This window comes from Nerophis ophidion, linkage group LG24 (genome assembly GCF_033978795.1).
Source record: "Nerophis ophidion isolate RoL-2023_Sa linkage group LG24, RoL_Noph_v1.0, whole genome shotgun sequence".
Lineage (NCBI taxonomy): Eukaryota > Metazoa > Chordata > Actinopteri > Syngnathiformes > Syngnathidae > Nerophis > Nerophis ophidion.
Genome location: NC_084634.1, coordinates 31,583,673 through 31,595,784, shown reverse-complemented (window position 1 = coordinate 31,595,784; position 12,112 = coordinate 31,583,673). Strand labels below are relative to the sequence as shown.

General features: G+C 41.4%; 1 protein-coding gene across 7 annotated transcripts in view; it reads right to left on the bottom strand.

The window, feature by feature from the left end:
- Positions 1-3,626: 3,626 nt before the first annotated feature.
- Positions 3,627-12,112, bottom strand: part of si:ch211-278j3.3 (E3 ubiquitin-protein ligase RNF19B) — a 42,945-nt gene continuing 34,459 nt past the window's right edge. For all 7 annotated transcript variants that reach the window (XM_061886856.1, XM_061886850.1, XM_061886855.1 and 4 more), the window contains 3 exons: positions 10,847-10,978; positions 4,236-4,470; positions 3,627-4,136 (listed from right to left, as the gene is read on the bottom strand). In XM_061886856.1, coding sequence (XP_061742840.1) covers positions 3,944-4,136; positions 4,236-4,470; positions 10,847-10,978 — 560 coding nt within the window. In that variant the 3' untranslated portion in view covers positions 3,627-3,943. The remainder of the gene's footprint in view (positions 4,137-4,235; positions 4,471-10,846; positions 10,979-12,112) is intronic.

The following is a 12,112-nucleotide window of genomic DNA, read 5'->3' as shown; positions in this document are numbered from 1 at the left end:
CGGTAAAGTCCGGCAGCTAAGTTGCCATAATTTTTCAGTAAAAATGTTGTTTTATATTTATAGTAAAAAAAAACACTCAAAAATTCTATCAATTAAGCTGCCAGTTTTGTACCATGAAAAACAGTGGTACTGTTTTTTCCATTTACAGTAACATGCTGAAAAAAACACTGTAAATTTTACCGTGAAATTTTTGCAACTGACCTGTCAATTTTTTACTGTAAAGAAACGGTGGTACTGTTTTGCTATTCACGATAGTACACGGTAAAATCTACAGTTGTTGTTTTTGTTACGGTAAAATCCGGCAGCGAGTTGCCAGAATTTTACTGTTAAAACGCAGTTTTTGTATTTACAGTAAAATAACACTGTAAAATTCTATCAACAGAGCTGCCAATTTTGTACTGTGAAAAACAGTGGTAATATTTTTTTCCATTTACAGTAAAATGCTGAAAAAAACACTAAACTTTACGGTAATTTTTTTGCGACTGACCTGTCCGTTTTTTACAGTAAAAAACTGTGGTATTGTTTTGAAATTCACAATAGTACACAGTAAAATCAACAGTTGTCGTTTTTTACGGTAAAATCCGGCAGCTAAGTTGCCAGAAATTTACTGTAAAAATGCAGTTTTATGTTTACAGTAAAAATCACTGTACATTTTATAGTAAAATTCTATCAACTAAGGGGCCAGTTTTTTAATGTAAAAAATGGTGGTACTGTTTTGCTATTCACAATAGTACACGGCAAAATGTACAGTTGTCGTTTTTTACAGTAAAATCCGGCAGATAATTTGCCAGAATTTTACTGTAAAAATGCAGTTTTATATCTACAGTAAAAAAAACACTGTAAATTTTGCAGTAAAATTCTATCAACGGCGCTGCCAGTTTTGTACCGTGATAAAACAGTGAAGTGTGAAGTGAATTATATAGCGCTTTTCTCTAGTGACTCAAAGCGCTTTACATAGTGAAACCCAATATCTAAGTTACATGTAAACCAGTGTGGGTGGCACTGGGAGCACGTGGGTAAAGTGTCTTGCCCAAAGACACAACGGTAGTGACTAGGATGGCGGATGCGGGAATCGAACCTGCAACCCTCAAGTTGCTGGCACTGCCACTCTACCAACCGAGCTATACCGCCCAGTGGTAAACAGTGGTAGTAACTACATGCTGAAAAATAAAAATTGCAAGTTTTTTACTGTTAAATTTACAAAAAAAATTCACATTGCTGTACATAAAAAAAACTAATTATCAAATACAAAAGCAATTGTGTGATAATAAAAGTGTTAGAAGTAGCCCTCTGAGGGCAAACATAACTGTGATATGGCCCTAAATTAAAACAAGTTTGACACCCCTGAGTTAACGGATCTTGAATTTGAACCCTTCGTCTAAACTGTGGTAACACTAATCACTAAAATATTCAAACACAGTGTTACCGTTCAAACTGTGTATGATGGTAGTGACCAACAATATTAAATACACTTGTTAAATAAAACCTCTGCCTTGTTTTTAATTAATATTTAGGCCTACTGCACTACTGTACTTCAACGTTGGTCAATACGGTGACACTTGGAGTGTTTTCTGAGGTGGTACTCAGTGGTAAAAAAAATTGCGAACCACTGATGTAAGACATTTTGGGTCATTGAAAGCTTTTTCAAATGTTCTTGTAATCGCACCATATTTTCGGTATATTAGATGGAATTTTCTGCGATGAGATGGCGACTTGTCCAGGGTGTACCCCGCCTCCCGCCCGAATGCAGCTGAGATAGGCACCAGCACTTCCCACGACTCCAAAAGGGACACGCGGTAGAAAATAGATAGATGGAGATAGATGGAATTTTTACCTGACATGTTTCCACTGCCATCTGCAGACTTCTTTAGAAGGGTCACCACCACATGGGCTTAGGAACACTTCAGAAAACCACTGTCAGTAACTACAGTTTGTCGCTGCATCTGTAAGTTCAAGTTAAAACTCTACTATGCAAAGCGAAAGCCATTCATCAGCAACACCCAGAAACGCCGCCGGCTTCGCTGGGCTCGAGCTCATCTCAGATGGACTGATGCAAAGAGGAAACCAGGTAGACTTGACAGGTCCGCCGGGTTCACCACGCCTGTAAGAACAGCTGATAGATCACGTCACAGTGGTCAGGTAACCCTTCTGAAGAAGATTCCATCTAATACAGTGGGGCAAAAAAGTATTTAGTCAGCCACCGATTATGCAAGTTCTCCCACTTAAAATGATGACATAAGTCTGTAATTTTCATGATAGGTACACTTCAACTGTGAGACAGAATGTGAAAAAAAAATCCAGGACTTCACATTGTAGGAATTTTAAAGAATTTATTTGTAAATTATGGTGGAAAATAAGTATTTGGTCAACCATTCAAAGCTCTCACTAATGAAAGGAGGTTTTGGCTCAAAATCTCACGATACATTCTTTTCTTAACACGGATCAGTCGTCCTGTCCCCTAAGCAGAAAAACAGCCCCAAAGCATGATGTTTACACCCCCATGCTTCACAGTAGGTGTGGTGTTCTTGGGATGCAACTCAGTATTCTTCTTCCTCCAAACACGACGAGTTGAGTTTATACCAAAAAGTTCAATTTTGGTATCATCTGACCACATGACATTCTCCCAATCCTCTGCTGTATCATCCATGTGCTCTCTGGCAAACTTCAGATGGGCCTGGACATGCAGTGGTTTAAGCAGGGGGACACGTCTGGCACTGCAGGATTTGATTCGCTGTCGGCGTAGTGTGTTACTGATAATACCCTTTGTTACTTTGGTCCCAGCTCTCTGCAGGTCATTCACCAGGTCCCCTGTGTGGTTCTGGGATTTTTGCTCACCGTTCTCATGATCATTTTGACCCCACGGGATGAGATCTTGCGTGGAGCCCCAGATCAAAGGAGATTATCAGTGGTCTTGTATGTCTTCCATTTTCTGATAATTGCTCCCACAGTTGATTTTTTCACACCAAACTGCTTGCCTATTGTAGATTCACTCTTCCCAGTCTGGTGCAGGTCTACAATTCTTTTCCTGATGTTCTTTGACAGCTCTCTGGTCTTGGCCATAGTGGAGTTTGGAGTCTGACTGTTTGAGGCTGTGGACAGGTGTCTTTTATAGAGATAACGAGTTCAAACAAGTGCTTTAATACAGGTAACGAGTGGAGGACAGAAGAGCTTCTTAAAGAAGAAATTACAGGGCTGTGAGAGCCAGAGATCTTCCTTGTTTGAAGTGACCAAATACTTATTTTCCACCATAATTTACAAATAAATTCTTTAAAATTCCTACAATGTGATTTCATGGATTTTTTTTTTCACATTCTGTCTCTCACAGTTGAAGTGTACCTATGATGAAAACGACAGAACTCTGTCATCATTTTAAGTGGGAGAACTTGCATAATCGGTAGCTGCCTAAATACTTTTTTGCCCCACTGTATACTGAAATGATGGTCTAATTACAAGAACATTTGAAAAAGTATATATAAAAAAATATATATAAATAAAAATAAAAATAATGAACCTTTTTTCTATCTCGTGACCCAATACTTTTGTCCATACCATGAAGTCACGACGCAACTTTCCGGCATGATTCGCCTTCGAATGCTGACCCTGCCGTCCATTCCAAGGGATCATGCTTTTGCGAGGGTCTCTTTATTTATTGAGGGGTGGGGGGTCGCTACAGGTGAGATGAGACAACAAAGAAGACGTCCGGTGAATGAATGAAGTCGCCAGCTAGCATGCTGTGAGGTTATAATGCTCTCCTGATTGCAGTGGCATGCTAACTTCCTAGCACACACACACTATGTATCTCCTCTTCCTCATTGGTTAAAGGCATCTGGTGGGAGGGTCTGGGGAGCAGAAGGCGGGCCGAGGCCTGCAGGTCCATCCGTCTGTTCACCGCCCCCCTTTTTATTGGGTGTTATATTCCCCTACGTAGACCCTGTGCATCATATCATACGTGGTCTGTTTCAAGGAACACGCTCCCTTCTTCCCTTCCTGGCTTGTCTCCTCCGTCCGCCCCCGACTGTCCCTGCAGCGACTCGGCGGACAAGCTACGGCTGGACAGGACGCTACTAAGGCTGGACTGGCGAGCGCCTCTGCGGTGGGTCTCGATTTCCACGCGGACTTCGATGTTGGTCCCGTCCCTGCGCCGACATAACAGAATCAAACATGAACAAGCCGCCATCCGTCTGGAAGTGTGAGCGCCAGCCCATTCGGGAGCCATAAACGGCAAAATTATTTACCTGGAAGGAAGCACTTGTGTGCGCTTTGATTGGCTGTCCTCCTGGGCGTATGCGGGACGCTCAATCGACTCCTCCTCCTTTGGGAAAAAGCTGCCGAGCGGGGCGGTGGCGGCGCTGGTGCTCGGAAGGGAGCTACTTTCCTGCACGCTGACCTCCTGGAGGCCGGAGGCGTCGCCGAGCACGGGGTTGCTCTGGGCCGTCCAGTGGTCGCTGACCACGTGAGAGAACAGAAGGTCTGGAAGGGAAGTGGAGAACTATGTCAGAACATACTTGATCAAAAACTGTAAAATCACTACTATCCTGCTAGGAATGTGGGATAAGGGCCTAAAATATGTATCGCGATATCCATCCATTTCCTACCGCTTATTCCCTTTTGGGCTCGCGGGGGCGCTGGCGCCTATCTCAGCTACAATCGGGCGGAAGGCGGTCTACACCCTGGACAAGCCGCCACCTCATCGCAGAGCCAACACAGATAGTGTTGCCAATCAACCTATCCCCAGGTGCATGTCTTTGGAAGTGGGAGGAAGCCGGAGTACCCGGAGGGAACCCACGCATTCACGGGGAGAACATGCAAACTCCACACAGAAAGATCCCGAGCCTGGGATTGAACCCAAGACTGCAGGACCTTCGTATTGGGAGGCAGACGCATTAACCCCTCCTCCACCGTGAAGCCTGTATTGCGATATACAAAACTCAAAACCAGTGAAGTTGGCATGGCACAATGTGTAAATGGTAAATAAAAAGAGAATACAATGATTAGCAAATTCTAATCAAACTATATTCAATTGAATAGACTGCAAAGACAAAATACTTAGCGTTTGAACTGGTACATTTTGTTATTTTTTGCAAATATTAGCTCATTTGGAATTATAGAAACATCTCGTAGGAAGCCCTCACAGGGAGGCGTAAAGGATAGGGGTCAGAAGGTCACCCGACTCTAACTGATCAGAGGTATAATGTCAGGGAAAGATTGACTGGCCAGACTGCCCTTCTCTAAGGCTTGTCCTACACAGAGTAAGGGTCTTTGTTTAAAAGGTATTAAAGGACAGTTGTCCAAAAAGACAGGAGAGAAGTAATCAGGCCCACTCTTTCTCCTGGAAACTGCAGTTCCGATCTGAGGCTCACTGAAACAAATAAAGCTTTTCGTTCAAAGATTCTTCGTTGGCGTCTTCTTGGCTCATCACACAGTCACTGTGTCCTGGGAGAGTGATATGACCATCAAATACGCAACAATCTAAAAATAAATCTGTTACTGACTACCACAATTTACTGTCTCAATTTATTTTAATGTTTCCTGAAGCCAAAAATGTTCAATTTGAGATTACTAGAGTTTTGTCTTATGTCCGTTAACTGCTTTTCAAACAACTGAATGAACATCCTCTAAGTCCGGTGATGCCATAATTTTTTATGGAATATCTATATTCAATTGAATAGACTGCAAAGACAAAATACTTAGCGTTTGAACTGAAGTGAAGTGAATTATATTTATATAGCGCTTTTTCTCTAATGACTCAAAGCGCTTTACATAGTGAAACCCAATATCTAAATTTTTTTTACAATTAAACCAGTGTGGGTGGCACTGGGAGCAGGTGGGTAAAGTGTCTTGCCCAAGGACACAACGGCAGTGACTAGGATGGCGGAAGCGGGGATCGAACCTGCAACCCTCAAGTTGCTGGCACGGCCACTCTACCAAACGAGCTATACCTGGTTAACTTTGTTATTTTTTGCAAATATTAACTCATTTGGAATTTGAGGCCTGCAACATGTGTCAAAAAAGCTGGCACAAGTGGCAAAAAAGAGTGATACATTTGCGGAATGCTCATCAAACACTTATTTGGAACATCCCACAGGTGAACATGCTAATTGGGAACAGGCGAGTGCCATGATTGGGTATAAAAGCAGCTTACATGAAATGCTCAGTCATTCACAAACAAGGACGGGGCGAGGGTCACCACTTTGTGAACAAATGCGTGAGGAAATTGTCCAACAGTTTAAGAACAACATTTCTCAACGACCTATTGCAAGGACTTTAGGAATTTCACCATCTACGGTCCGTAATATCATCAAAAGGTCCAAAGAAATCACTGCACGTAAGCGGCGATGCCAGCGACCTTCAATCCCTCAGGCGGTACTGCGTCAACAAGCGACATCATTGTGTAAAGGATATCACCACATGGGCTCAGGAACACTCAGAAAACCACTCTCAGTAACTACAGTTTGTCGGTAGTGTTGCGTGCTGGACGCATTTTGGATGCGCGTATTGAGTCACCTTGAGATGCTACAGGACTGGAGCAAGCACGATTGAAGGTAGGAGCTTGTTTTAATATACAGAATACAAAGTAACACTTGACAAAAAGATAAAATAAAGACGTGCCTTAACACGGGAAGCTAAATGCTAAAGTTTAGCAAGAGTCGAGATCAAAGGCCACAAAAAGCGCGTGCCGAGCGCGCGGAAGCTAAGCTATGACTTAGCAGGGTAGATACAAAAGAGAATTAACACACGCAACTGTTGCATGGAGCAAACAAAACGTCCAGACTGAAACTCAGGTAGCTCGGGTGGGCTAAATACTAACACAATAATCAAAACCAGGTGTGTGTCAGAAAGTAAGTGCAGGTGGAGCAAATGAAGTAACCATGGTGACAAATACAAACAAGGAAGTGCTCAAACAAACTCAAAAGTCAAAACAACAAATGATCGGTGCAGCGGATCGCAACAGGTATATGTCTAAGTGAAAGTTAAAACTCTACTGTGCAAATCCAAAGCCATTTATCAACAAGACCCAGAAACGCCACCGAGCTCATCTAAGATGGACTGATGCAAAGTGGAAAAGTGTTCTGTGGTCTGACGAGTCCACATTTCAAATTGTTTTTGTCATCCAGAACAAAGAGGAAAAGGACCATCCGGATTGTTATATAGCTTGATGATAAAGGTGAAGTTATAACACTGAAACGCCCTCAGGAAAAGGTGCTTTCAAACATGGCTAGCTAGCTAGCAGCTAACATCTATCGACAGTCGGCAGTGTTCTACCTTTTTGTAAATCACTAATCCTCGCCTCCACGGCGACAAATAAAGTGAGTTTCTTACAAGTATCATCCCTGCAGGACGAAGACAAGTTAAACATGCTTGACTACACACTGTCGGAGGATACAATAGCTCACCGGCGTCACCGCTAACAAAAGTTAGTGCGCCTGAATTTAAAAAAAATGTCATGGGTGGATCTACACCTGACATACATTGTAATGATACCAACTACAAGAGTGTATTTAGTCGATAATACTATGATTACATCTATATTTTTAATCGTCACAAAATATTTCTTCCTTTTTAAAAATTCATATTATGTTTATAACTCAGGAACTATGTCCCTGGACACGAAAACACTTTGAATATGCCTAAATTTGTGCTATCATCCAAATTTAATGTAAAGTATCAAACGACAGAAGATTAAGTGATTATTACATATTAACAGAAGTGTGGATAGAACATGTTGAAATGGAAAGTAAGCAGGTATTAATAGTAAATGAAAAAGTAGATTAATAATCAATTTTTACAGCTTGTCCTTCATAATGTTGACAAAATAATAGAATGATAAACGACACAATATGTTACTGCATATGTCAGCAGACTAATTAGGAGTCTTTGTTTGCTTACTCACTACTAAAAGACAAGTTGTCTCGTATGTTCACTATTTTATTTAAGGACGAAATTGTTCTTTGATTGCAATAAGAACCATGTTTAATCCTAAGAATTTTTCTTAAAATAAAGCCAATAATGCCATTTTTTGTGGTGTCCTTTATTACGATACCAAAATATTGGTATCGGGACAACCCTAGTAGTATCCCGGGGAAGGGAATCAAAGCATGTGCACATCTGGCCGGGATACTCATAAAACTGTTCAATCTTTTCCTGACACATGTCTGGAGACCATCATCCCCATCCCCCCAAAAAGCTGCCATAGACAGCCTGAATGATTACAGACCAATAGCCCTGACGTCTGTAATCATGAAGTGTTCACAGACTGCCTCCCTGTGCTTCGACCCCCACCAGTTTGCGTGAAGGGCAAACCGGTCAACGGAGGACCCCAGGGTTGAATGCTTTACACAGCGCTGAGCCACCTGGAGACCAAGAAGAGCTATGTGGTGATGTCCTTGGTGGAATATAGAAACACCATCATCCCGGATATTCTTTACAAAAAACTCCTGCAGCTCCAACTGGATGAAAAACACACAGTCGGTGAGACGCAGGACTAGATCACCCCAAGGGTGCGTCTTGAGCCCTCTACTGTACACACGACTGTACTGCCACCTCATCGCAGGGCCAACACAGATAGACAGACAGCATTCACACTCACATTCACACACTAGGGCCAATTTAGTGTTGCCAATCAACCTATCCCCAGGTGCATGTCTTTGGAAGTGGGAGGAAGCCAGAGTACACGGAGGGAACCCACGCATCCACGGGGATGATGTATCCATCCATGGTAAATTGTCTCTTTGGCGCTTCAACAACAACCTAAAGACTAAAGAACTCATTATGGGTAGTAAACAAAGAGAGTTTATTCCGTTTTTGAGATGGTCTGTTTAGTTGAAAATATTGAATAAGACACAGTTATTTCACACTGAATTTGTTTTCAATTAAATTGTCAGCATAATTTGATGTGATTAAGACACAGACAAACCTCCACATTCATGAAACAATAACTCAAACTACCTCATCCTGAAATCTTGCAGCTTTTATTGCACACTTTATGTACATCCGTTGCACCTTCAGCACATATATATTTTATATTTATTGCACTACCTTTCATTTTTTTTCCCCGTAGCATTTTTTATATATATGTTTTTAGTGCCATTTTCATGCTTGTGTCTTTGTGTCTCTCTGTGGGAGTACCTCCCCCCTAGTCTTGTTGTAACCCCCCAGTTCAAGGACAGTGAAGGTGAATCTATGTCTCTAACGTGAGGAGCGTACGCACAGGAAAGGAATGCATTTGTTCTTTTGTGGTGTAAAAAAAGAATGTGTCCATCATCGAATGTTAACCATAGAATCAAACAATTCATACACCGGGTCCAATCTTATTGAACCGTTCATACACTAAATTGTATCGCAACGAATCCTTCTGCTTTATACATAAATAGATTTTTTTAATCGCCTCGTAACCAATGTATTGAGGTGCGAATTGAATGGTCCATCACAAATAGATTTACAAAACACAAAACCAGTAAAGTTGGCACGTTATGTAATTTGTAAATAAATCCAGAATACATCCTTCGCGGGGGAGTCCTGGAGCCTATTTCAGCTGCATTCGGGCGGAAGGCGGGGTAGACCCTGGACAAGTCGCCATCTCATCACAGGGCCAACACAGATAGACAGACAACATTCACACTCACATTCACACACTAGGGACCATTTAGTGTTGCCAGTCAACCTATCCCCAAGTGCATGTCTTTGGAGGTGGTAGGAAGCCGAAGTACCCAGAGGGAACCCATGACATGCAAACTCCACACACAAAGATCCCGAGCCTGGGATTGAACTCAGGAATACTCAGGATCTTCGTATTGTGAGGCACGTGCATTAACCCGTTTTACCGCGCTGCCCTAAATCCAGAATCCAATGATTTGCAAATCCCTTTCGATTTATATTCAATTGAATACGGTGGGTGTTGTTGATAAATGGCTTTGGCTTCGCATAGTAGAGTTTTAACTTGCACTTACAAATGTAGCGACAAACTGTGGTTACTGACAGTGGTTTTCTGAAGTGTTCCTGAAGCCACGTGGTGATATCCTTTACACACTCATGTCGCTTTTTGATGCACTATCGCCTGAGGGTTCAAAGGTCACGGGCAATCAATGTTACGCGCAGTGATTTCTTCAGATTTTTTGAACCCTTTGTTACAGACCGTACGTACATGGTGAAACCCCTAAATTCCTTGCAATAGCTTCTTGAGAAATGTTGTTCTTAATTTGCTCATGCATTTGTTCACAAAGTGGTGACCCTTGCCCCATCCTTGTTTGTGAAAGACAGCATTTTATGGAAGTTGCTTTTATACCCATCCATGGCACCCACCTGTTCCCAATTAGCCTGTTCACCTGTGGAATGTTCCAAATAAGTGTTTGATGAGCATTCCTCAACTTTCTCAGTCTTTTTTGCCACTTATGCCAGCTTTATTGATGTTGTAAGCATCAACTTCCAAATGACCTAATATTTGCAAAAAATAACAAAATTTCCAGTTCGAACGTTAAATATCTTGTCTTTTGCAGTCCATCCTATTGAATATAGGTTGAAAAAGATTTGCAAATCATTGTATTCTGTTTTATTTTACCATTTACACGACGCGCCAACTTCACTGATTTTGGCGTTTTGTATAAACCACAGAGTTGAAAGCGTAGGAAAAAGTAGCGTCTTATATTTTGGAAAATACAGTAATTTATATATGATTTAATGTATAGTAATCTAAAATCATCCGAAATAATATCATACAGTATGTCGTTCAAAACGGATCTAATCTAACGTCATCTGAATGCAACTGGCTTCGTTAGATATATTTTTTGGGCTACAGTTTTATATTTAAAGAATCAAATAGGGATCAGTTAAATGTGTGTCGTGAACTTACAGCTAGCCAAGTCCTCCAGTTGAATCTTGTGTGTGTCAGGGGACTCGCTGTTGGGTCGACACCAGCCGTTCCTGCAGAGCGACATGGGCACCACACCGTACACGTATGTCAACATGAGCGGCACGCCTACACCTGCAAAACAAACAAAAAAAAAATCAAGCAATTTGACAGAGAAAATCAGACATACAGTATAGTTTCTTACTGCGATACAATAGAATAAACACCAGAGGGAGCCTTTCCAAGACAATATAATATTTAAATAGGCCTTATCCTGTATGTCAGGCCCTGGCAAATATTTGGACTTGGGGGCCACATTGAGAGATTTTTTTTTTTTTCTGGGGGGGCCAATGTGTGTGTATAAATGATATATACACATTTATCTGTAAAAATCTGCTGTGTGTTTGGGTCCCTTTTTTTCAGGAACACTAATACCAAAAGTCACAATCTCTGAAAGAGTTCTTACAAAGTTATGACAGACCACCTCAAAAACCGGAATGGAATTTTACCGTTTGTTACTGAATGGGACATCCAAAATGTACATGAAAATAAAGAAAGTGGGATTTACAATATTAAGTATGAACAATAAAACACTGAATATTAACAACATTTGAACGTCACTCATCCTATACTTATCAGACCAGCTACTCCATAGTTGTGCAAACCCCGTTTTCCATATGAGTTGGGAAATTGTGTTGGATGTAAATATAAACAGAATACAATGATTTGCAAATCCTTCTCGACCCAATATTCAATTGAATGCACTACAAGGACAAGATACTTGATGTTCAAACTCATAAACTTGTTTTTTTTTTTGCAAATAATTAACATAGAATTTCATGGCTGCAACACGTGCCAAAGTAGTTGGGCAAGGGCATGTTCACCACTGTGTTACATCACCTTTTCTTTTAACAACACTCAATAAACGTTTGGAAACTAAAGAGACTAATTGTTGAAGCTTTGAAAGTGGAATTCTTTCCCATTCTTGTTTTATGTAGCGCTTCATTCGTTCAACAGTCCGGTGTTTCCGCTGTCGTATTTTACGCTTCATAATGCGCCACACATTTTCGATGGGAGACAGATCTGGACTGCAGGCGGGCCAGGAAAGTACCCGCACTCTTTTTTTACAAAGCCAAGCTGTTTTTACAGGTGCAGAATGTGGCTTGGCATTGTCTTGCTGAAATAAGCAGGGGCGTCCATGAAAAAGACGGCGCTTAGATGGCAGCATATGTTGTTCCAAAACCTGTATGTACCTTCCGGCATTAATGG